Source organism: Pseudopodoces humilis, chromosome 15, assembly GCF_049639895.1.
Source record: "Pseudopodoces humilis isolate 2021_Gansu_Grassland_sample_001 chromosome 15, ASM4963989v1, whole genome shotgun sequence".
Classification (NCBI taxonomy): Eukaryota; Metazoa; Chordata; class Aves; order Passeriformes; family Paridae; genus Pseudopodoces; species Pseudopodoces humilis.
In genome coordinates, this window is record NC_142214.1 from 10,195,598 (window position 1) to 10,222,803 (window position 27,206).

The 27,206-nt window shown below is 38.8% G+C and overlaps 1 protein-coding gene across 6 annotated transcripts in view; it reads right to left on the reverse strand.

The window, feature by feature from the left end:
* TENM1 (teneurin transmembrane protein 1) overlaps nucleotides 1-27,206 on the reverse strand; it is a 313,634-nt gene that overhangs the window by 57,945 nt on the left and 228,483 nt on the right. For all 6 annotated transcript variants that reach the window (XM_014258759.2, XM_088062503.1, XM_088062504.1 and 3 more), the window contains 7 exons: nucleotides 20,391-20,510; nucleotides 18,380-18,641; nucleotides 15,573-15,840; nucleotides 10,066-10,209; nucleotides 5,194-5,443; nucleotides 4,322-4,342; nucleotides 705-937 (listed from right to left, as the gene is read on the reverse strand). In XM_014258759.2, the coding sequence (XP_014114234.1) occupies nucleotides 705-937; nucleotides 4,322-4,342; nucleotides 5,194-5,443; nucleotides 10,066-10,209; nucleotides 15,573-15,840; nucleotides 18,380-18,641; nucleotides 20,391-20,510 (1,298 nt within the window). The remainder of the gene's footprint in view (nucleotides 1-704; nucleotides 938-4,321; nucleotides 4,343-5,193; nucleotides 5,444-10,065; nucleotides 10,210-15,572; nucleotides 15,841-18,379; nucleotides 18,642-20,390; nucleotides 20,511-27,206) is intronic.

Here is a 27,206-nt window from a genome sequence, read left to right on the forward strand (position 1 = left end):
CTGCCCTGGGAGCTGCTGAGTACCCTTTGTTCCAGGGATTGCAGTGGGAGCTGAAGGTGATCAGCTGCTTTAGAGCACCAAATCCAGAGTCTTTATCACAGTTCTAGTGCACACTGCAAGGGGATTAATTGTGGCTTTGGTGGGGATTCAAGGCTTCACATGCATTTTGCCTGTGACAATACTGGATGTACTCTGACAGGGATATGCAGCAGGGAGATGCTCATCTTTTGCAAAGTGTGTTAATAAGAAAGGACAAACTAGATTTCTGAATAAACTCGATTTTGCTGGCTGATTTGAACAGCCCTGACTTAATGTGTATGAGTAAGCTCTGTTAACATTACAACACTCACCTGATGCATAAAATCTAAAATATGGACCTTGAAACCATATGCTCATTGCTTAAGAGTTACATATATTTAAATGTTGCCACCTTGCAATTGAAAGGTAATGAAAGAGGAGTGTTGTCATACAGAGAAGAGTAATCAGAGGACTCAAGCCCGAGCCTGCTGCCCATGCTGGTCCCTCATAAAGGACTGGTTGTACTGCAGACATGAGTAAGCCTCATGAAGTGATCTGGCTTGATAGCTGGTTAAATCATTACCACTGACACATTTTTGTACATCCAATTACATCTGAGTTCCTAAATAATGAAAGGAAATGACAGGTGACCAACACTAAGTACTCCAGATATGGTCTTTTCTTACCTCTTGGGCTGTTGAGAGAGGCCTCGGATGCCTTTCCACCATCCCCACAGTGACTTTGGTCAAAAGGAAGGCACTGATCACCTGTTCCTGCCACCACATCTGCATTTTTGGCCAGATCCTTTGTTTCAGTGAGGGATTTTGCTTTGTAGACTTTTCTGGTGTTGGTATCTGATAAGTAAAGGGATTCTGATACTGGATCAACGGCCAAGTAATATTTATGTGCAGGACTTGTACTAAAACAGAAGAGAAGAGCATCAGAGTCAACTTGTTTTTCCTTTTACATCTCTGTGGCAGCATAACAATTGTACTCTACTTATTTGAAGACATCAGCTCAGTGATCTGAAGAGGACAGAGTCATGAGAGCAGCTCAAAACACCACCAGTGTCCTGCTACAGAGCCTAACCAGTGAGTTATGGGTCAGGGAGCTGGGGCAGAGACTGGTACTGGGGCAGTACGTCTGCCCATCAGTACCAAAGCTCTCAGGATAAAGCTAACTGGAGTGACTTCAGCTTAGTTATAATTATTACTATCAAAAGCAAGATCATTTTTCTATATCTGATACATCCTAGTACTCTTGACACCGAAAACAAATCTATGAGTTGCAGCAAAGTGAATCACAGGCTGTTCTAGATGGGCACAAATACCTACTCTTGGTTATTTTTATCTAAACCTTCTAAACCTTAGGAAATATGAAGGTGTGAAATATGGTGCCTTTATTCATGCTGACTCTATTGTCAGGAGCAAGGCAGAAGGCCAAATACTGTCAGTGCAACTAGCATGAATTAATGCACCATAATTCATGCACTGTCACTGCCTTATTGAGATTATAAAATATTATTTTAAAAAATATTTACATATGTTAAATTAAATGGTGAGGATCATAAATTCTAATCTGAAAACTGGGATGCATCTTATTATCCAGTAAGACTTTTAGTTTCTTTTTCAGTGCAAAGTTAATTTCCAGTTTGAAGAAATTTTTTAAGCACATGGCACACCATGCTAGTGTCCTGAGCCTGCTGAGCCTGCAGTGGGGCCTAACTAAAAATCCAGATAGAGATCCTTTAAATCACACTGTTGGTTACTGAAATGGTGGGAGAGAAGCAAAGGCCGAGAGTTTAGGTGGTCAGATGCTATTTTTAACAACTACCATGTTTCTCTAAGGGGGAGGAGGAGATTTCTGACAAGTGTTTGGGCTCTATATGCCCAGTTAGATAAAAATGATTGTAAAAAATACCTCCCCTTCTTATTTTTCTTAGGAGATATGTTATTAATATTGGTACCATTAACTAACACTTAAGATTGCTGCAACAAAGTTGTGAAGTGAGTTTCTCCTCTCACCTAGTCCAGTTCTGTTTGTGGTGGTTTGACAACCTTCAGTGATATTCCCAGAGCTGGGGAACAGATGTGAAATCCAGTCCTGGGAACCACAGGGAAGTGGTATGATGAAAGATGAGTATGAGGATGAGCTAAAAGCAATTACTGCCGAAGTATCACCACTATAAAATTTGTTTGTTGAAAATATCAAGAAATCATTTTTGCTCTCTGGATTGAGGTCAGGAGTAACTGGACAGCCAAATGATGACTTTTAAATAAAACATTTCTGTGAAAAAAGTTGCAAGGAGAATTCTATATTTTAAATAAACATGTTGTTCAGTATGCAGAAACTGCAGAGAACCAGGGGTCACTCTATATTCTCCTTGTAGACACATTTTCTGTCATCCTTGTCATTACATTTAATAGACCAGCTGTTAGAAAACTTTTCATGTTTATGCTTAAAGCCTTGCATACTAAAATGCTTAGAGTACTAGTAAAAAATGGAACACAATTAAAAAAACTTACTATTTTTGCAGAAGATTGTAATCAGAGATGAATCTGAGTTGATTTAAATTAGCCATTTGAAAACTATATGAAATAGACTAGATTTTAAAATTAATCTTTTCAGTACTATTCTGTACTAAATTTTTCTTTGTATTTTTCTCGAAGTTTAGTTCCCATTTTTACCAGTTAAACAGCTTTGCTATAGCTTATTAAAACTATGATGATGAGAAAAACAAATGGGATAAGGTGTTTGTAAACAGTCAAAAACAAGATCAGTGGCTTTTTCTGTTTACTGGTTGCCAAACTCTCCCTTTTTACACAGTATTGTCATTTTTATGTGGTAAAAAGAACTCTTTTGGTGGCTAAAAGTTGTGTAGAGGAGCTGGATTTTGAAGCCGTTTCCTACCTGGACTGTCTGGAGCCATCTATTACCTGCTGCTTTCTTTGAGCATTCATTCTATAAATTTCCACCATGACTATGACCTTTAAAGCCTCAAGAGAATGGCACACAGTGGGATTGTTGACTACTCTCATATCACCTCAAGGACTACATTAACTGATTTCCTCCAATTTTCTACAAAATTCATTTGGACAGAATAGTGACAGAGACATTATTATTGAAAATAATTGGGCTGGGGTACTTGAATATTGTCAACTTCAAGGTTGAAGCTCATCTCAAGAAACTAGTACTAGGGAACAGGTATTAAAAAGAAAAAAATCTACTTTACAAAAGAAACCTCTAAGTGTAAAAGTTGTTTTATGTTTTAAATGCATTATAGAGAAATTTAGTTTAAAAAGATACTGGTCAGTTTAAAGGATGTGGAAACACCCCTTCCGTTAGAAAATAGAACCTTGCACTTACCAACTAGGAATTTTTCTTCCTTTTTAAGTTTTAATTGTAAAATATATGAGATGTGACATAATCTGGTAAATAATTTATAATATTCAATAGCAGTCCTGTGACAAAAGTGAGCAATTCCAACCCATACCCTCATGCTGTAAACACAGTTCACTCTGCTTCCTACTATGCCATGAAGTTACTATCTTATCTTGTACTAGTGCCAGTTTATTTATCTCATTTAAGTACTGGAACGCTAAGAAGTTTATTTCTAAGGAGACAGAGTGCCTTGCTGTCTCTCTCTAGCATGCAACATCACTTCTGCAGCTGGATTGTTGGAGCCAATTCCCTCAGCATCTGTCACAGAAGCCTAATGTGCAATGTTCATTCCTTTAAAGAACTCTAAATTGCAATGCTAAAATGCCAGCTGGAAAGGGGAAAAGCCACTTGCTTTGTCTTTACCAGGAGCAGCAAGAAATGAGCTTTGACACAGCATCTCCAGTTCTGGGCTCTGCCGTGCACTCTATAACTGGCAGGTTTTAAAGCCCATGGTATCCTGGAACCTCTAAAGCACTAAAGTACAATGTGTTTCTGTAGCCTTTTAAACTGTATTTTTGTAAAACTACTGTTTCCTTGGATGGCTTTATCTGTGATCAGTCAAACACCATGTGAAATGGGTATGACAGCTATGAAACGTACTCTGTGTTCAGGTTTAAAACTCTCCATCTCTTCTTGGTGATCAGCAAACTGATTTTTAGAGGGAGACTTTACTCCTTCAATGGGAACAAATCTGTAAACTTTCTGTACTATAAGAAAAGGTGAATTGGATTAACATTTGTATTTATTACCCTTTAAATTTATTAAATTCAGAGTGTTTCTCTATATCCAGACTTCTAAAAGGACTTTTGTAAGACTGCCTCCTCAAACGTGGTTCACATACCAGTTATTACGTTTTACTTACCTGTGTCTTGTGTCTCTATTCCTGGAAAGGCAGATTAGTTGAGGTTTAGAAGGAAAGAAAAAGAGATGTTAGTCCTCAACATAACTGTGTTCTTTATCTGACTGCTCATAGACCTGTATCCCACTAATTAAACATTGTTTATCCTCTTGCTTGGTATTTCTTTCTCTCAAACTGTTTCCTTTGCAATGTCCACACACTGCCAAGTTAATTCTGAACACAGAATAATCACCAGCCATGTTAGCTAGGTGGATGTTAAATAAGAGAAATTTCATGTATTAATGTCCAAAATCTTTCCTGCCTTCCCCTGTGTCCCTCAAAGGGAATGGGAAGTTGGGGTGGTAATAACAGGGGAGTCATTAAGGGCAGCACAGGCTCAGCCTTTCACACACCTGTGATGCCCCTGTCTGATTAAACTGAGCCACATTCTCTGCTGCACAAGGAACAGTGCAATAGTATTAACTGTAAACATGGTAAGTCTATAGGCCCAGTGTTGTAACTTGACATGATACTCTGCATGTTTGCTGTGGAATTATGCATATGCATATTCAAAAATATGCATCATAGTATATTTTACTTTTGGAGAAAATACATGGAAAACAACACAGAAAGAAAAATCAGCTTTATTAATTCTGCAATTTGCAGAAGTTCATTATACAAGGCCTGTTCTAAAGGCCACTTAAAACATCCTATTAAACTGATGACTGTAAGTTTTCTGTAAGTTGGTTTGATAGTTGATGACACACATGACCACAGAGTAACCACATGCGGTTTTTTCATCAAGTCCCAAGGGGTAAAAGCTCACCCTAGTTTTCACAGGCATATCACAGCCAGGATTATGCACACTCTTCAGAGAAAGCCAATTATTTTTTTACCTTAATTCTAATATGCCAATCGTATTTCCAGAGGGAAAGATCCGTCTGACATAATTGAAGTCCCCAATATAGACACTTCCATCAGGCCCAGAAGCGAGTGCAACTGGGGCAAAGAGTTTGCTGTTGAGGGCGAGCCCATTGCAGTTGGAGCAAGAGACACTCCTCTGGTGTCCATTGCCCATCACAGTGGAGATGACTGGAGGCTGCTGGGAAATGAACATGTTTTCCCCATTTCCTTTGTGCACAATTCCTAAAGGAAGGGAAGGGAAGCAAACAGAGACGAAATAAGCAAATGTATGACATTTAAACTATTCTGCAGTTTTGGATTACAATATCCTCTATAAAATCAGATTACCAAAATAGCAAAAACCATCTGATATTTTAGACTGATACAGCGTTCCACTAATCTTTTTCAATTTTGATCATTCCAAGTTCCACTGTCATGATTTTGTTCATCACTGGCTAGCGGCTATTTTAAAGCCAACATCAGGAGGAGAACTCATCGTTGGCTAATGCTCTAACAAATTGACTGCTAATTGCAGTACTATCTGATTTCTTGGGGATTACTGCTTTAATATTAATTTTATTCATAAATTTTTATTAGGTAGCAGAAGCATTTCTTAGGCAGTTTGAATATTTAATTAAAGGAGATTAATAGCAGGACCACCATGCATTTTTCACAAAAGAGCACTGAGTGGCAGTACAAAATCAATATTCAAATTCAACTGTGAGTCCTTCATGGTATATGAAAATGGTGCCAAGTGCAGCAAAACCAAGTTAAGAGTCAAAGAGCAATTGCAAGGCACCAGTGAACATCCTCCCAGCAGTAACAGCCTACCTTCTGCCATAAAGGCTGAAACAGTGTATTCTAGTAATGCTCTTCAGCATACATTATTCAAAGTCTCAACTAGGTTGGTGATACCAGAACTAGTACAATGATGTATTTTCTCAAGTTGACAGCTATAGTGTTTATTTAAGTAACAATATGGTAATATATTTAAAAAGTATCTTTGAAATGACGTTATTGCAAGAATTTGGCTACTGCAAACAAAAGATAGGTACACTTTTAGATCCTAGTCCAAATTTTCTTATTTCCCTTGAAAGGGCCCAGTACTTCATCAGAAAATTGGCACTATTAAAGGAACAAACACAAGGGAATTTACTTTCTGGAGGACTCATGCTGGGAAATGAGAATATTCTAGACACTGCAGGAAGTACACATTGAGACATGTCTGAGTTTTCCCAAAGTAGAGCAAATGTATTTATGTATTGACTCTATGGACTTTTGTTTAAAATGTTTTTTGTGACTTTCAGGTAAATGTGAAGATAAAATTCACCTTGGTAATTACTGAATGTTACCACAGCTATTTGGAAGGGAATTATATTTAAAAAAAATAAATATTTATGAACAATAGAGGACATAATGTATAGATTTGTCTGAATGATGTCTTAAAAAAAAAAAAAGCATCCTGGAAATATGCCTGTAAAATAAATGGCAATATTCTCTCTTATGCAGTGGAGAAAAATACTATGAAATGAAGATGCTGCCCTTTGTCTGAAATTACAATATTAAGGTAATCTTTCAACATCCTCTTACAAATGCCAGTAAATAATTAGGGCTCTGGAGAATATGTTTTGCTGTCAATAAATGTAAGTGTGTGCTTAATATCAGGCTTTCAAGCTGCTGCTTTAAATTTAGTTGATTAATGCTCTGTTGCACTGGGGTTGAAATTACCTTAAAGCATAAAGTCCCTCTAAAACTACTCCTCCTTGCCCCAGATAAATAAAAATGGAATCAGTGCACTTGCCCATCAGAAAAAAAAAATAATAATTCAAATAACAACCTGAAAAATTGATTAATAGCACATTCATTTGTATTCATGAGATACAGGTGTCTTTAAAAGACCTCAGTGTAGGAACTAATATTTATGGTATCTGTTCTCTTCTTGATTATGAGAAATGCCCTGATGATCTTCCAAACTGACAAAAACCTTTGTACCAGAACACATTAAACTCTAATCATGTCACAAATTAGACATGATCAAACCTCCAAACTGGTGAGGAAAAAAAAGTGGGAAAAGAGCAGTCGAGTGTAGTTGAGAATAGGATGTGAGCCTTTGTTAACCTAACACTCAGACTGATGCAAAACTGCATGCATTTAAACAACCTGAGTTTCCAGCAACAGCCACATTGGAACAATGTTTGTTATTTCACATTAGTTCTGCTGCAATCGAGCATATTTTTTTTTTCATTTTGTAAATCCATCTGGCAGCAGAACACAGTTTTCACTTGCTAAGGTTTCTGCATGTCAATACATGTACCTCCACATTATTATGAATTTCAAGTCCGTAAAACTGCATCTATTTCTTGCTTCTCAGTTTATTTTGTAACCTCTCTAAAATGAGCAACCTTCATAGGGTGGGAAAGAAGAGTATCTACCCTGGCTCGGAGCATGAGGAATGTTTTGCACAGTTGCAGACCTGCTGGGTGACCAGGCTTAGTGGCTGAAGTTAGATATAAGCTCTTCAGGACTAGTAAATCAAGCAAAGTGCTTCTAGTTTTAGTTTGAAAATAGAATTGTAATTTGCAGTAGAGAATGTTATATTCCAATGATGTTTCTGCAGTTAATCCAGTGGCAGTGTTTCAAAATCATAAAAGTCTTATCCTTCTAAAAAGAGCAGTTCTTCATACATACAGAGGAGATGCTTTAATTAAATGTGAAAAATCTTAATATATTCATAGTCAAGAAGGCTACTTAGTGCTTTTCATATCAGTCATGGTGGCATGGAGATTAAGTCTGAAATATGTAATTCTAGTTTGAATCATATTCTTATTCTTATTTAAAGCCCACTTTACATATCTGGAATAGAAGTGCAGTTCACTTGTTTCTAGGTAAGACCAGAAGCATACTTGTTATCTTTTTGGTTACCACTGGTCATTATTTTGTTTTGTTGCTTTAATATGAACCTACAGGCTGCTCTGGTAGGTGTGCACCAGCTTTGTTATAGTAATTGTTTTTCTGCCCTTAGCTGCTTTTCTAGTTGTACACGAGCCAGCTATGGGTGCTCAAAGCCCGGAATAGTCCTGAGAAACCCCTGACACATCCCTGAGCCTGGGCTTTGTCACCTTGCTGGAGATGCTCTGACATGCCAACTGCAAACAGAAGAGACCCTGGATTTCAAATCAGATGTGTTTATGCTCTCTCTTTTCCTCCTGTGTCTCTTCAAGTGATGGGTAGAGATGTTTGGCAGCTTTCCCTGACTTCAGCCATGATCATGTCTGGCAGGAACACGTGAGGAAGAGGAGCAGGTGTGAGAAGCTGCACATTCCCCATCGATGCAGTGGGCATGGTACAGCCGATTTGAGAGGAGGTGGCTTGAGGCTGACAGGACAGTGCCCCCTGGCATTCTGAGCCACACAGCTGAGATGGAGACAGGAAGCAATTTGTCACTACTTACCTTGTGCTCAGGAGAGCAATGGTTTAGCCCTGCTTGGATTACAATTGTGTACTTTACAAAATCTCAGAACATGTTAGTGCCTATGGGGTGAACTGTAGTAGTAACCACTGCTGTTACCAGGTAGCTGTATAAATTGGAGTTACTGCCAGCAATTTAGTCTTGAAATTAGCTATGCAAGTGGTAAATTGGCACTAAGGAGCAGACTATGGGACTCACAGTTTGGGCTCAGCTGACTGAGGTCAGATTTCTCTTTGTTAAATGTCAATAGCTGGCATTTAAAATGGACAATCTATACAAACAAATAAGACAGGGAATGAAAGAACTGCTGTTTAAAATGTCAAACTATTTTATATCAAAACAGAAATCCAAATAATTTACAAACTAAATCTGACCTTTTGTATTTGGAATATTTATACTGTAGCTGTGCATTCAGCAACAGAACTTGTAAAATTTGAGAGCCATACATCTGTGCATTAATCTTCATCAACAGAAGTTTGCAGATGGAAATAGATTTTATTGGACTGACTCTCAGCTGGAGCAAATTGAGAGAACTTTACTGAATCCAATACTCTGTTGACTTCTAAGTGTTAAAATCTGACCTCAAGTTTCTCTTCTGGGCAAATGAGGTATCTGTTTATTGGCAAAACCATATATAGTTACCATAATTTATCTACAAGTATTGTTTTAATAATTTAGTCCCACTACTTCCTGATCATAGAGGTTCATGGAGGAAAAGAAACCCCCCAGGTATAAAATTGGGAAAATGCAAAGGGGAAAAAATATTCAAGCCTCTATGCTTGAAGAATATTTCTGCCGGTTAATGCTATGACATCAAAAGCATTTACAGTTTTTTTACTAATGCTTCGAAATGTGCTGGATTGCTTGTACTGAGGAGTGACTTACTGTGCTTCTCCACAGAGTGGGCAGCCATAAAAGCTGCTGCACACCGGACTGGCAGTGTGGGTTTGGAAGTGATCATCATCACTGGTCTGTGATCACACAGGGTTTGTCTGCCTGGGGCTGTTGTGCTACAAAATGATGGCAGTCATAGGATGAATTAGGGGCATAGACACTTCACTGAGAATGTAACACACATTTCGGGCTGACCCGAAATGTGGCACTTCTATACCAGCTGTGTAAGAATGAACCCAAATTAGTTTGCCCTTTTCCCATTTGAATGACCACAATGTGTTAGCGATCGCAAGAGTCGGTGATATTCATGTCTAAACCCCAGGAGCCAGAACATTAAAAATATTCTTTCAGATGGCATTTACAGTTCCGCTCTCAATAAATGAGGGTGCACATTCACAGAGGATTACACATTAGGAAGTGTAACACTTAAAATCTGAACAATTAATTCCTTTAAAATTTGTATTCTCCTTCAACGTGGGCAGTAAATAAAGGAGCGACTTACCACTTTGTGGATTTAATACATGGTGTTTGTTTATAGACCAGCCACCCAGATTTGAAGCATCCATTTCAAAGCCTTGAAGGATTACAGTTCTCTTCTCCCACAGAATAAAATCAGGACATGTTTCATATTCATATCCCACTGACACTGCAAACAAATAATTAAACATCTCTCAGTCTACCTTTTTCTCTGTGAACTGCTAGGCAGTTTTTCATTCTAGGTTTTGATATTCATCTGTCAAGTAATGATGCCACTAATTTTCCTCTGCCTGATTGCTATTGTTGTATGGTATTTTTTGAAAAAAGGGTTTTAAGAGATTAGTATGTTATTACAGCTATAGTTACTACTGCTTCAAAGCAGAAGATTGTCTGTGGTATCAGTTATGGATTTAATAAGATTATAAATCTCTTCCAATGACTCCTGACTTGATTGTTTATTGCATTTTTTCTAATTACCTGAATAACAGCGTAAATAGAAAAGAATCCATGCTAAAACAAATTGGTTTTTATTTGTTTGCTGACTGTAAAAATTATAATTAGGCAGAAATGGATTGACAAGCTGAACATTTCTAGAGTTACACATTTATCTCAACAGGCTTGCACATTACCAAAATATCTGATGACATACCTTGAATTTCCGTAAGGATGGTGGGTCTTGGGAACTCAAATTAATTAAAAAGCCTTTTTCTTTAGTACTTCCATAAAACAAAACGAAACTTCAAAATTTTTGATATCTCTAATATACCAACCTTTCCAAAAATTATTTATCTCTAAGTTTACTAGATTTCAGTGAAACTCATTCATAAAGGAACAATAATTTTTGACACCAAGTTCCATAATGTGACCTAGGAAATATTGAAATAGTTCAACAATGTTTAAAAAAATATTTTAAGATATAAAATTAAAAAAAATTAAACATTTTTAATAGTTTCTTTCCACTTTTTCTATGTAACAGCTTTAGGTATATTTCACTTAAACCATACATAATTTAAATACCACCTAAATTCCATTATGGTATACAATCAAAATATTTTGATCAGCTCTAATAGGGAATATTTGTGTTTGTAAGATAAATGTTTTATGGCAAACTGAAAGCTGTTCCTTACAGTAACAGCTCTAGAGCTGCTTCACCATTTTAGCAGATAGAACCTGTTTTTGCAGCTAAACTCTGACTTGTAAAAACCACATCTCCTTAAGTACTATAAATACTGTATGTTTCAAACATTACAGGTTTCAGTTTGAGGGTCCAGCAGCCACTTTGTGCAATTCTTCTGTTACAGGAGCTCTTACAACCAGCACCAGCAAAGCTTCTGGGCACCACCCTGAGCTGAGTGCCCAAGAAAGGGCACAGAATTTCCAGAACAGCCACATCCTGTGCTGGGATGAGTCAGAAGGGTTCAGTAACCGAGCACACTATTTTCTAGGTGTTAATGCAGAGAGAAGAAAAAAAGGCAGATTTTTCCTATGAAGCAACCTCAGATTTCCCACCTACACATTAACATCTTTCCTCCAGTCATGCATTTAACGCGTTCAATCCTGGGCCAGCTGTGTGTGCCCTTTAACACAGCCCCCCAGCCTTGCTCAGTGACCTGTTAGGGACCCACAGGACAGGTATCAGATGCTGGGAGGGAGCGTGCTGAGAGCTGAGCAAGGGAGGCATAACAATTTACAGCACCTGGAATCCATGCTCATGGATCTGCTGGCGCATCTTTACCAGGGCTGGAGCTATGTCTATAAAGCCTCAGTATTCCCTGCCTACAGGTGATGTTTCTGAGCTGCCAAATACTCTCCAGAGGTTATCATCCCCTTTCTTAGAAGTTCACTGTTCCCTGCTCTCACAGTTACTGTGCATAGACGTCTTTTTGTCCCCTCTCATCAACAAGAGACATATGGACACTCACTTTATGTGTGTCTACAACCAAGTTTCTATGCAAATTTACCCATATTTATCAAAAACACCTATGCTCTGTGCTCCCAAAAGAAATATCTGTGTGATCTTAAAGCAGAGTTTCTCATCTAACTGAAAGTCCTGGTGTTATACTCATGAAAATTTCCCATCAGTCATTTTGCATGCAAAGTGATCAAGGCAAAGCATAATACTGGTATAATCGTATCTTGTTAGGTGCAGGTTTTGAGAAATGTAATTTTGTAAGTGAAATTAAAATCTGTCAGCTTACCCTCATTGTGGGGTGTTACTTTCTGATCCAATTAATTTCTAGCACTTTTTTGAGGTGACTAAGATTTCATTGTATGAACGTGAACTTTAGCGACTATGGTTTTAGACTTTAAGAGTCAGCAAGTACTGCTCCTTGCAGTCTCAAAATAGATTTCAAAAGATCTATTGACCATCTGTATCAAAATCCAATTCTTTTCATGCAGCTATTGAGAAGAATAATCAGTGCCAGACATACAGCTTAAGGGCTGTTGCCAAAAACAACATATAAGAAATATAAGACACAATTAACCAGGACAGTAAACTCTATTTCAACCTCCCCTGAAATATTTGTACTTATCTGCATCCACTTTCTTTGAACAATCAACCATAGCACCAGGTAGGGCTGTTGGAGAGCTCGTTTACACCCACCCCCAAGAGGGTCCATCCTTGCAGACCCCTCAGTGCTGCTGTGTGGGATGTAGGGGCTTGCAGGAATCTGTATGGAGTTACACAGGAGCATTCATTGAGTAACTGACTGAAATCCTTCTCTTGTGTTAGATTACAAGGGGACATAGACTTTACCACCAAGCTTTTGTGTCAACATCCACATGATGCTGATTTATTCAGAACAAAAAATGCTGCTTTGTCATCTCAGCTGTTACTCCAAGAAAATGGCCTCTTGTGAGGAGCTTGGGGACTGGACACATGCCAGCAAACATTTCTCCAACAAGATTAAACAGAACCATTTGCATGTGGAAATATGCTCAGAAAGTCTTGTTTTCTGTAACTGGTTATGTGATCAGTCCTGTCAATAACCCTGAAGAAAAATATAGATGTTTATAGTATTTAGAAAACCAAAAGCAGATGGTTATAGTCCTGAGTTCCAGGACTTCAACCTGCTCCAATCTAATTTTATTAAAATGAATACCGAACAGAATGCATTATTAAATATTGGTAATATACTGGCAGAAGAAATTATTTTGACAAAAATTCATATAATGGATGCAGATAAAGGTCCCTGAGTAACCTGTGTGTCAATTTAAATAAAGCTTTATTGGAATCTAACAAAGCATGCTAGTAATGCACTTAAAATATCAAGATTTTTGCTCCTATTTTGAAAGAAGCACAATTAACCTAAACTTTTAAGGAAAACAAAAAAAATGAAGCACAATTAAATTATTTAAATGTTGTTATCCAGTGCTATTGTGTAAGCTTGATTCATATTTAAACACATGAAGCTCATCTGCTCCTAATTTGGAAAACTAACTACAGTATCCTTTAACGAGATGCTATGTATTTGAATTAAAATGTTTTAAAGTCTGGATATGTACTGGACTTCATCATCATTACAGGACTCTTAAATGATGCAGTGGGAGCAGCATAGTCAACTGTTCCCTCTCAAACATGAGACAGTGACAGCCTCTGGACACAGGGTACACATAGCCAAGCTGAGGAAAGCCCCAGGTGGCACCTGTGACGCACCTGGTCCTGCCTGATCATCCATGGGAGTGCCAAAGGGCAAGCTGGAATATTTTATTATTTCTAGATCTGCACAAATATGTGTCAACAATCACTTGATACCTTCCCTCACTGAAAAAAACAAACAAACATCAGCAATGGGTCAAGGCTGGATCTACTCCCTCACAGGGCCTCCTGTATCTCAAGCAGCTGAGAAGGGCACTGCTGCCCCTTGCCACACACCACACCGGGATGTTCAAAATCTTGGTGTCAGTGCCAGCACCTGACTGACCCCAGCAAAAAGTTGCCCACTATTCTGGAGATGTGAGCCAGAACTGGAAGATCAGTTTCAGATAGGAGAGAAGACGCAGCAGTTCTGGAGACCTTGCACCCAAGGTTGGAGGTTGGACTCCTTTAGGCCAATGCAATGTGTGAGCTACAGCTGGAATGAGAAGACCTGAGCTTCTGCATAAGCATTCATAGCAGATCAGGAAACTAATGAAGCCAAAAATGTATTGCTTATTCCTTGGTTGCTTCGGTTTTCAGCTGAATTTGCTCTTGATCTGGCTCATTTCATGATCAAATGCATGTGAGTGGAGGCCCATGGGTAAGGAGAGAACGTGGGAATGTCCCTGCAGGCAGCAGCCCATGTTGTGTGTGTTCAAGGAGACAGCAGGAACACAGTTCTGGGAAAAGCTTTGTCTGACCTTGTCCTTTGTGTATTGCATTGTGTAATCATATTCCACAGTTTGGTCTCATAACCCATCACGGACATCCCCGTCTGTCTATGCCTGCAGTACTCTCAGGGAAGAGATGAAGAGGAAAATGCTACAATCCTCCTTTTCCCCATTGCCTCCCCAGAGCCGCCTCCCAGACCACCTGTCTGGTGCACACAGTGACACCGTCATGCACCAGAGGCCCCGGGAGCTGCAGAGCCTGGCTGGCACCTTTTGGCCCTGCACAGGCCACTCTGCAGGCACTCTGCCTACATGGACAACACAACAGATCCTGAAGGAAGCTCCTGGATGCCCCTCAGAACAGCATTTTCATACATGGAATGAAGCATATTCCTTGTGAGGGAACACAGCTCTGTCGCCCCTGCTACTCTTGCCTTACAGCCTGATCTCCCAGTGCTTCTGGTTATATTTGCCCTGACATAAAAAGCAAACAGAACTGCTACAGAAGTGAATGGGGTTGTGATTCACAATACTAAGCTTTGCTTGTAAAGTAAGTAATTCTAATACAAAGCATCTATTGGTCCATTGAACAAGATAACATCAAATTAAATTAAAAAATAGAAAGCCCTTAAAAAAACCCAAATAATTAAATTAATGAAAAAAATGCTGGCTAAATAAAATGTATTTGCACAGACAGCACTTCTGTAGCAATTCTCATAATGGCCTGTGCTGCTTGCTGAACAAAGCCTATGAGACACAATGATTTTTGGATAAACATCTTTAAACAACAAATCAATTAGTTTTAACTATTAAGAGACATGAAATGTAGTAAGAAAGGATGCCCAAAAGTCAGAATTTTGCAAACCCTAAGCGGAAATGACATTTTAAATGTCACAGCCAAAAAATGACAGAAACAATGACACACCAAAGGTCATATTCAAAGTAACATTCAAAAACAGAGACAGCTGAATATAATGCTGTTAGTACACAACCATTCTCTGAGGGAAAAGGGAATTTTCAAATTGATTAAATTAGAAAGATGACATTGGAAGAACAAGAAAATAAATGTTTTTGGGAGATCATACAAGTCACTTCAGTGACTTTAGCTAAAGAGGCATTTGATTTAAAAGAATGTAGGAGCAGCAACAAAAATTATTTGCCATATTTTCCTGGCTTGATGTATGTGAATGCTTCTGCTTACATCAAGATGATTCTACATACCCATTGCCTCAGCCAGACCAGAAACCTTCTGTCCATATATATCTGTCTTATTCCAGGCAAATGTATACACCAAATTGGCTGCAGCAGGAAACCATTTCTGAAGCAGACGTCCTTCAACAGCAACTATGAGATGGACTTTTGCCATTCCAGAAGGGATGGTTGTGTGTGTCAAAATAATGCGCAGCAAAGTTTTATACCCTGGTGTCCGACTACTGAGATAACTCAGCTTCACAAAACTTGAAGGAATTGCGATTTCCTCTTGGACCACCTTGGAAATAAACACATTGTTATATCTATAGCCAAGAAAAATGCAAAATTATAATAGTGAGGGCAGGTAATTATTTTACCTTTCACAATTATGATGTGAACACAGCACCACTGAAACAACTGGTTTATTTCAGAAATGCAGTAGTCAGGCACATGACAAAATGTCCAACATCAGATACTGCTTGGTCAACTTACTGGATGGCAGGCTGTCTGTCTGATAAACAGCCTCTTCTTCTGATGCTTTACTGGTATCTACTGAGAAGCAAATTCTGCATCTGTGCACATATTCTTACATACAAGCTGTACAGCTTTACCTTGTCTTTATTACTTGGTTTACTTACCAAGTGCTCTTAGCTGGAGTATAATTAAATTTTTTTAAAATATACATACACCTTCTATCGTGTACATTGTGAAGTTAAGATACTATCCTGATTTGGAGACAGTAACTTTAACTTGGGGAGTGTTAAGAATGGAGAAAGACTTTCCTGCTAAACCATTTTGGAGCTAGGCCAAGCTCCAGCAAGAAGGGTCATGGTGTACAAAGGAGCAGCATTAGGAACCTAGCAAGCTAACTGGGGACACGGAGCAGTGAGGATGAAACAGCCTGAGCATCAGAGTCATCTTGCTCACAGGTAAGTCCCCAGGGAGTGCAATGAACTCAAATCCCAGGGCCCTGCTGTCAGAGCTGCTGTCTGAACCACTTGGATTAAAGCAAGCTTGGATATGCCCACTGTGAGGAGAGTTCAATCAATTCCCACTGCAATGGAGATGGGCCCTCAGCAACTGGAAGAACTGCAAAGGCTCTGAGCTTGTCAGGGGAAAAAAGAAATTTGGCCTTGACCTTTTGAATCATGTGGGGCTTGGAGCAACAAAAAGGGATTTAGCTCCTGGGATAAAAGAGCTGTTCTGGGACAGACTGTGAGGAAGAGTGGGCAAGAGACAAGACTGACTCCTTGGAGGATGCTACCAGTCACTCAAAAGCCACCTGAAAACTAGACTGTGGTTAACAAGATTAATGATATTAGTGCATTTCTGTACTAATGAATCGACCTGTCACAATGTTAAATTCATCATGCTTGGAAAAAGACAAACTGTTTTGTTTATATTTTCCAGTTTTTAAATTTTCCTTATTTAACAATAGATTACTTCACGTTCAACCAATTTTATTTACACACTGCAACAGTATCACTGTCAGAGCATTGCTGCAGTACAGCTGGAGGCCTGCCAGCACTTGTCATTTCAACATACGAAATGTAGTGCTGCCAGGGAAATCCTGCTCCTTTTATTGTTCCTGATTTGCAGTGTTCCCCTTCTTTCCTGCTGACATCCCAGCTGTCCTCTCTGTTATACATCTGACATTCCTTTTCATTTTTTAATAGAAAAGCAGGAAGAAATATTCATGCATTAATACATGCTAATATAACTTTTTCTCCTATTATTCTCAGTTAATTTTTGCTCAATTCCCAGAACCATACAATGAAACTCAACAGTCTAAGAAACCTCCAATGCCAAAAAAAAAAAAAAAAAAAGGAAAGAATTTGGGAGTGGTTTCTGAGTACTAGACTGCATCTTTGAGTACCCTGATGTTCAAAGACCACCTAGGCATACCTCATGTGGAGCACTGTGAACCAGTCATTTTTTTACTGGTGTGCAGCAGTTATTCTTAATTTATGTTCATTAGTTTCACATATTACATTCTGTGAAGCAATGCTCTAACCATCAATTGGATGAAACATGATAATAGTTATGGACGTGTTTAGATATAATTCAGTTCAAGCAGAGGTCTCTCACATGTAGAATAAAGTAGCAACACTTTTATAAGGCTACAGGTACCCTCCCAAGTATCTTCCAGGCTTTCTTGGTGAAATTAAAAGAGAATCCAAAAGTGGTCTTATTCTTTAAAATCTAACTTATCAAACAACATACTAAAAATAAGGGCACTGGTATGACCCAAGCTGTGTTTTGTTGTGTGTTCGACTCTCACAACCTCTTTTAAGTCCCAAGTAAAACAACAGTTAATTACAAGATTAATTAGAAATTACTTCAAACACTTCAGGGAGAAAAAAAACCAATTTAAATTAAAAAACAAGTCCTAAAGATCATGTTGAAATTGCTCTACTGTGGAAAGAAAGTAATAAAACCCAAGAATCTGACATAAAGCTTTGAATGGATGAAACACCCCTAGTAATGCTCAAAGCATCATGTCTCACACTGATGCTTGGGAAGTTGTACTGTTCATCTGTAGCTAGAAATGGTTTTGTGCATCATTATCAACAAATCACGGTTTCAATAATAATTCATGTTGGCATTCCCCACTTCCTTCTACTTGAAGGTAAGAAATAAAGCACCTTTAAATATTAAAAAGTAAGGAAAGAATAAAGACAACAGAATCTTGTTAAACAGTACTAAATAAACATGCCTTGGTGTTATTCTGCCAAGTGAATGACATTACAGCAGTTATTTACTAACTACCTTTGAAGATTGTCTAAACCTGGTTCTGCAAGGAGAACAAACTGTTAATTTAAAAGTGTTTTCATTACCTGTAATTCTGGAATAACGGTTCCTCTTTCAGGACAGGAACCTCCAAATGCTGTCAGTGGGGAAGGAAGTACAATTGGATTTGGACTGATAAAACTACTGATGTCACAAGATGGTGTATCCAACGCTGTTCTTTGCATTACAACTTTGTCTACAATGATAAATCTATTCCAAGGCAACCAAAGTGTTCTTTTTTCAGATATAAAAGGAGATCTGTCAAAAACTAGAGTGACAGAGATTCCTCCAACAGCCACAAGGTCAAAACTGGAAAAGAGAAAACAAACTGTTTTGTTTATTTTTGTTTTTTTCATCACATTACCACATCTTTCAATGCATCACAAACAAAAACTTTATGTTCATTATTACAGCTTTTAATTTAGTATGGAAATCATTCAAGCATACAGTCTTTGCATCACCTTGGTATCCACAAAGAAGCTTTACCTCTGTGTGCTTTCTCCCTGTATGCATCAACACCAAGGCACAGAATTTCTCTGTTACTGGGCCTCTCTCCCCTCTATCAACTAGCATTAATACTAATAGAAGTGTGCACCCACTTGCTTTGGTTTATATGAAAAAAATTCCTATCCCAGAAAAAGGATGCCACTCATCATCTATGCATGAAGAGCATGCAGAATAAAAAGGCTTAAAGCCTGTTAGGCCTTAGCTCTATTAACATAACCTTTTCCCTTTTTCTAAAAGCACCAGGAGGAAAAGGTTGAGTAAGTACACTGAGCATATCACTTCCCTGTAGAGGATAGGAAATTTTTGGGAAAGATGGTGATTAATTGCACTGAGAACTGAGTCAGCTCTTGAACACAAGTAGGATGATCCTCTGGGAGCTACTGCGAAGAACCTTTGGCACATCTGGGCTGCAGAACAGTGGGACATAGAAGGCATGATGTACAGTCTCAGTTTCAGAATTTCTGACATCCACAGTCAGGCAACACAAGGTAATATGTAAATAGCTACTTCACTCTTTATTACTGAGTGCATCTATTATGGAGGTTTTTGATGGTAACAAACTGTGATAAGAAGTCAGACTTAATTATGCATATCTCATCACATTTCCCAAATGACACCGATTACATTCACAGCAAAATACAGGTAGCATATTTTAACGCAACAACTTTATCCAGGCTAGCGTAAGGAGGAAATGATAATTACTAACTTTCAGTAGTGTGATTTGAAAGTCAATAAACTAAGGTGAAATAAATATGCACACTCTTTACTTTTATAAATTGGCAAAGCCAAACAAAAAACATAGTTGTGGAAACAGTGACAAATTGCACCCCTTTTTCCCTGCTGGAAGACAGCTTCAGATTTCTGTAATTCACAATCCATCCAAGGAAGATGAAGTCTCGAACTGCTCTTAACAGCTTAATTGAAGTTCAGGAGCAAGTCATGACCCTATTGCAAATGGATGGCCAACCCTGGAGTGCAATATAGAATATATTGAAATCTCACCTGTCATTGAGAAATGAACTCAGACCTGCAAGGCTGGTGAAGAAGAGGAAGCCAGGGCTGGTTATGGAACAGCAATTTAACCATTTGTCTTTGAAAAGACTCTTGTTCCCAGTTTTCCTTCCTGTGTGTCTCAGGTGGTCAGCTAAAAGATTTCACTTCATTGACACCTCAATAAAGTGGGTGGATGATTCACACTTAACAACAACAAAAAAATGCGGGAAGATATTTCCTGGAAAACCTGACTTGTGATAATATTCCAAGGTCAAGAAGGTACTGTTACAGCAGACCTGGCACACTTTGACTCCAGGAGTTTGAATGTCACTGTAATTTTGTTGCAGTTCAGGTTTATTTCTTCTCTTTCTTTTGTTTTGTCTTTTTGCTACAGAGAGCTCCAATTAACTGTGCCCCCAGACCAGAAGGCCAGATGTCATCCTCAAGCCACACTGTGAACTGTGATGTCTATGAAAATTTTGTACATGAACAGAAGTTGGCAGATGGCCTTAACTACACAAACCTAAACCAGTGGAGGATCATATATGAAAGCCTGACCTTCCATCCTGTCGACTGATGGTGTATCCATACTCATTGTGGTGCAGGAAACTGACGTTCACTCCAACCAAAGGTGTTCCATCGATTGCTACAACCTGGCCTCGGATGACACATGCCCGTCTGTAATAAGCAGAGTAGATAACATGTTACAAACATAAGGAAGGTAAGAAGGGCATTGATTTCAGAAACTGGGCTGTGCTTTGGTCCTAGACAGACAGAACCTCTCTGGTATGAGAGTGACTACTGACTTTCGGAAGAGAAGTCATACAGGTGTAAAAGATTGATTTGAAAAAGGACAACACACAGACTCTCCCATAAACCGTTGGTATAGGGAGAATATATTCCCGTTTCCTGACATATTCTAGGGTACTGTTTGTTCTGCCACTGAATGATACTGCAAAGGTTTCACTGATAGTGGGATTTAGCTTGCTGCAGCCCTAGGGAGTGATGGCTTGTGAGAGCAAGAAACCACATTCTCTGCTGCTAGGTATAGGACATTGCTGTCTATTAGAAAAAAGCTGAACTAATGTGATAAGGCAGCAGTGAGACATACGGGCTCCACCGAACTTCAAAATTATATAGGTAAATTCACAGGGTGCCTAATCAAGTGTAACATACATTTTTCTCAATCCCCCACCACATGTGATGCCCTTCTAAATTCCCTCTGGGATGCACTGTACTTGCACCCACTTTCCAGTTTATCCTCACATTCCAGTGAAGAAGTTGGAACATGTCTGCACAGCAGAACACATCAAAGTCAATGGACAGGAAAGTGAACTCATTACTAAGTGCGTCTAAACGGAGGCTAACAGGATCACAGAATCATAGAAAATGAGAGCTGAAAGGAAAGACTACAAGACTTTATCTTGTGCATTCCTTTGCCTCGGGTTAGATCAACTATGCCTACATCAGTCCAGACAGATGCTTGTCTAACTCTATAAGCTCACCAAGTAACCCATTCCAGTGCCTCTGTATGAGTGCTCTGCTCATGGCAAGTTCTTCTTATTGTCCAATTTGAACCTCCACTGTTGTCCTTTCAGGCCATTGCTTACACCTTAGTCACAGAAATAGTGAAGAAATTGCTCTTTTTCTTAGCTTTAGCCTTTTATCTATGTGAATAATGAAACATAAAGGAATCAGGTCTCCTAAGGATGAGGAGTAAGATGTAAAATATCCTTATGGTGTAGATTAGGACCTAGTGGGATTTTCCAAGGGTTTACACAGCTACATTCCACTGAAATTCCTCCCAGTATTTTTGCCCCAGGCTGTCAGCTACACCACATCAATATACCTGCACTGGCTGAACCAACACAGGGCTTGGAAGCTCACGATACTACTGCATCTGTTTCCTGGAACTGCAGTTTGAGGTAATGAAATGAACAGTGTATGCAGAAGTCTTTTGGTAACATTAAGACATTTAGGGTAAAAACCAATAGAATACTTATAAAGTGAACTGGCATTAATTACTCAATATAAATGACAAGCATAAATTTAGACATTGTTATGTTTCTTTCTCAATTTGAAAATTTGTGGCAAACCTCAACAGACACATCTACTCACAGTCAATATGTGATGTAAATAAAAAAACTGAATAGCTCCTCAGACAAAGGTTATTTAGGAGTCTACATATGAATTAAATTGAATTAAAAAAATATCCCTAGACAGATTAATTGACCATGATCCAATGAAATCATATGCAGAAATTGGAGAATATAAATTTCTTAAATTTTTGACATGCCTCTTAAGATCCCATTCTCCCAAGCCACTTACAAGGCACTGATTTATCACCGTGATATCATCAAACCCATCTGACTATGACTTGAGAAAATGCAAATTAACCTTTTTGTGAGTACACCATTCACCATAGTTGCTAATGGGAATTCCATGCTCCTAGGCCATGGAAAGATGCTGATAAATCCTAGAGGAACAGGAGATGCTGTATTACTGCCAGTGTGCAAAACAAGAGTTCTGATTTATCACCTGTTTTGTTTTGTCCATGAAGTAATTGGTTGTGGCCCTATTTGTGCCCCAAAATCTGCTGCTCCACTGAAGGCAATTGAGCTCCTGTTTGTCTCAACAGACTCACAAGACTCACTCAACAGAACAGTCAGGTCCAACTACTCTTTGATTTGTTAGAGTAGAAAATACTTGTTTCTATTATTTTCCCATACTTCTAACATCAACAGATGTGCGTTTTCTTTTCTAACACCTTTATTAGTGCACTCCACATATTTACAACACACACTGGTGTGAGTGTGAAACCCTGGGAGTAACCATTATTCAGTGCATTGTTCTTGCACTCCTGTTCATTCCACACAGACTTGTCTTCTGCCTCTGTCCTCATATTTTTTCAAGCACACAGTATGATAACAGCTCATCAAAATCTCCATTATTTCATCCATGGCCTTTTTTTCCTTTATTAATTCTCTTTACTTCCTATTATTTATAAATAATTTTAAGAAACTTATCTTTCAACATTGTCCTTTTTTAGTCTTCATATTTTACAAGCCATTATGGTATGCGATAAAGACACAAAAACCTCATTAATCTATATTTATCTGTACTGAATTGTCTTTGTAATCTCTTAGATTTTAAATGTCCTAAGCCTGCCTCTGTGTTCCTACATTTGTCCCAACTATTTAATGTCTCTTTATCACCTGCTCTAAGTTGAAGAGTCTTCTCTGGCCTCTTTTTGAGTAACCAGAACCTCCTAAATCTTTGACTAAGATTTGATCAGAATTAGCTTTAATTCTGGCATTTACTGCAGCTATGAAAACATTTTTGAGTTACTTTATGACCAGCACGAGTCTCCAAGGCTCAGGAGTAACCAAGAGCCCCAGCTTGCAGCCAGCTCTCCCTTGTTTCCCAGTGCCCTGGCAGCTCACAGAGCAGACCCCATGTCCTCAGGCATGCTGGACACAGGTTCTCTGCAGCTCTGCTGCTTAGAGAACACCTCACTTAATTCCTTCCCTTACCAGAGCTTTTAGAGCATGTTCCCTGCAGAGATGTCCCTTCACAGCCAACAGCCACTTCACGCTTCCGTGCTTCCACATTCATCCTCTCCCAGATGAGCTGGAGGCCTTGCTACCACTCACTGCTTCTCTTCATTTGAGCAAAGAAACCTCTAAAGATCATGATGTCTCCTCAATGCACTGTACCTTCTGCCTCTAAGACTTATTCCACACTCTTGTGACTACCCTGTTTTGCTTTCTCATGGGGGATAACTTGTACTATCTGTCCAACAGCCACCTATTTGTGATGATTGCATAACTTCAGACCTAAGGCTTTCCAAGCTGTTTTGACTTGAAAGTAAGTGCAAAAATGTCTTCTCTAATTTGGTGAAGCTGGGCAGGAACATAGCCTTAGTGTTTTCAAATGCATTAAAAATGTTCTCATTCCCCTGGCAAGCTGTACTAAATCTGCAACTCCAGAGGGAGCAGTTGGCTTTTTGAAAGAAAGCTGAGATTCCCACGGGTTGCAGGTGGCCTAAAATAAGTAGGACTCCTCTGTCAACGCTTCATGGGTCATTCCACAAGTAACTGAGGAACTCACTACTCTGTGCATCTCAGGTCTCTGCTGTCAGGAAGTTTGTTTGACATCTCTAATTTAAAATACGAATGGAAGTTTAAACTTTTGATGTATTCTTTCAGTACTTGTAAAGCATTTCATTATTTTACCACCATTCTGCCTTGCTCTTCTGCTACCTACCTGCTATTTTTTTGCTTTTGTTTTGCATGTTAAGTTTCCAATATGCACCTCAGGCTGAGACATTAGGCTCAGATATGGAACTCTGTCAAGCAGCTTGTGAATTTACAAGTGTCACATTACCAGAAGATGTCATTTACTGTATTACATTTCTGATTAAAATCTTCAATGAGAGAAATTAAGCTGAAGGCTAGTGAGGTACATTCATTTCTTCCTGCTGACAACGTTGCTGTAAGCAACATTTGAAGGGTAATTAATTCAGTACCATACAGTGGACCCTTTCGTGGGCAATTTGCAGTGAGCCAAATAGCTTGCCAGCAGCATGCATTACAAAAAAACCTCAGCAAAGAAACAAGCTAAAAACTTTCCTGAGAACAGAAGCTGACAAAACCATAATAATCTGCTATACTCTACTACACATAGTAGGTTAAAACCATGCCTGATGTAAGCAAGCACATTTCCATTTATCCAGAATGTCTCTAAGCTGCCTTTTGCCATGTCACAATTTAAGTGGGAGTTTGTAAAAATGACAATGACATATGACATTGGCATATGACGTAGTTTTGACATAATAAAAAGTAAATTTTTTTGCAAACATGTAGCCCCTTAACAATATTTTTGGTGTGGTATTTAGCAATGGCTCATGCAACATCCTGACTGTACTGTATAAGCCAAATGTTTAAATATTAGACCTAAGCTAAAGTCCAAGATGCAAATGCAGAGGGATAGATGTCTCAGCAGCTGTCAGAACAACTAGTTTTACTATGTCAGATTATTTGGAAAATTCCAGGATATGGCAGAGACCAAATAGTTCCAGTATGAAGGACAGAGATAATCTTCACCATTTTTGATAGCTTTCCAAGATATAATCAACATAATTTTGTCTCCAGTGAGATTCATGCAAACATCACCCAAACTAGAATTCCACTGACCTGTGGTATAGTAAAACACTGCACAATGTCATTTGAATCAGAAGACTGAAAACCTTGGATAGATGTCTCTTCCTTAATCCTCCTAATGGTCTCAGAGATATCTTGTAAAGGGAAATTAAAAAAAAAAGAGGCAGATAGGGCTTTGCAAAATTGGAGCACCAGTGGGAGTGGAAGCCAGTGCTCTGAAATAAATGCATGCCACTATTACATCCAATCCTTCTGACATTTCATTTTTAACCACCAATGCTATAAAATCAGCAGCATTACAGGCAGCCATGAGTTAATATCATCTGCCTAGACACAACCTTTTCAGCAACAGCCCAAAGGAGATTAAAACTCCCCAAGCATTCTTTGGTCTTTAGCAGATAGGCTGGATCACAGACTTCTGATGTTTTTTACTGTAGCAGCAGTTGTCTTTCTGTATTTTTTTCAGTAATCTTAATTCCCAGGAGAAGAACCAACACAAGATGACAGTCAGATTGGCGATGTCAGAGGCAGCACAGTTTATCTATTGCCTCTTTCAGAGACCCTGCTTATCTCTCATCCTTGAGTGAAATTCTGGCACTTTTTAATAACATTTGACTTATGGATGAACAATATTTCAACAGCCTGGAAGACTCAAGAATGAAGCAAAGTGTGGACTGAGGAACCCTTTGGGCTGCCCAGTACATTGCAGATTACTGTTGACAAACCCCTGGAGACACGGCACAGCATGAGTCTCCAGGCACTGCCCTGACTCTAAAGATGCAGCCACCCTCATCTGAACCCCAATGATTTTCTCACCAAACTAACTATGAATTTGTCTACAATGTGAGGAAATGATATATGGGGTGTTAGTGATACACCAATGCCAGTAAAGTCCTACTCCTCAGTGGCAAGAAGCCATGGGGAGGTTGGGCTGCTGCTCCCACACAGAACTTCGCTGCTCTTTAGTCTTCAAAGGCATGGCAGGTATCAGGGTAAAGAAACGAAATACTCAGAAAAAGCTTTTAAATCCAAGTTAAATCCCATCAATGATAGCTTTAAAAGATCAATTCCTTATATCTATAAAAGCACATTGATGGGATTATGTGCAATCTGGCTGCTAACATTTGCAGCGCCACAGAACACTGTACAGGCAACTTGAGCATTCACCTCCTCTCTGGAAACTCCTCACTGTGAGGCATTTTAATGAGGAAAATTTTTCAGTGGTGAATTTTGGTTTAAACTGCACACAGAGCCAGCCAAGGACCCTGCCCCAAGAACACTGACCTCATTTATAAGTGCAACACTCCAAGAGACCCACCAGTGGCAGGTGGGTGCTTCTCATGGAATTCATCTTCATGGCCAATTGTTCTACATATTTATAACATCCTGTTACATTATTAATAGTGATTAAATGTTGTATTTCAGATCAATAGTGGTTGTTTACAAATTTACTTTATTAAAAATTAATGCTGAAAAAAAAAGTGCACTGAATTCGTGTGCAGGATTGTGTTGAGGTTGTAATCTAAGTGTTATGTACTGTGAAAATAAAAAATTCTTATGCGCTTGTTACTGGAACATGGTTTATTTAATGCATAGGCCTAGTGGACAAGGTAATAGTCAGGTGATGTGGATGATTTGTGGATCTCTTTGTCAGCATGTAAGTTATAGCTTCCCAATTGAACTGCAGCATAAAAACTTACGTGTCCCTCTATTCCAAATGTTCAAGAAAATATGTGTTACCAGGTTTTCTGAGCAAGTAAGTGCCCTTTTTCTACTGCACAGTTCCTTCCTGTTAAAGGGCAAAGCCAATCTCAGAAACACTCGGGGATCACTCTACTCTCTGCATGATAACCTGCAGCACAAAACAGTAAACTCCACACTTCTTTATCAAGGTGTAGCAAAACCAAGGAAGTTTTTAAATGCATGAGTAAATTATGTGTAAGTGGTACATATTAAATTCATTACACAGTAAATACCAATCAAATTGTACTGGGCAGAAAGGTGACTGAAGACAGCAGAGGTGAACCCAACTTGTCCTGCATCCTGCCATTATGTAAGTACAGTGTGAAGGGCTGAATTCCCCTGCTGTTTTTACAAGTATGAGACAACTTACCTTCCACGACAGTCAGTCTTGTTATTAGGAATGGTAGAGTTTGTTGCTGGGACACTTCCACCAATCAGACAAGTAGCAACAACAATCTGATAAGCAAGA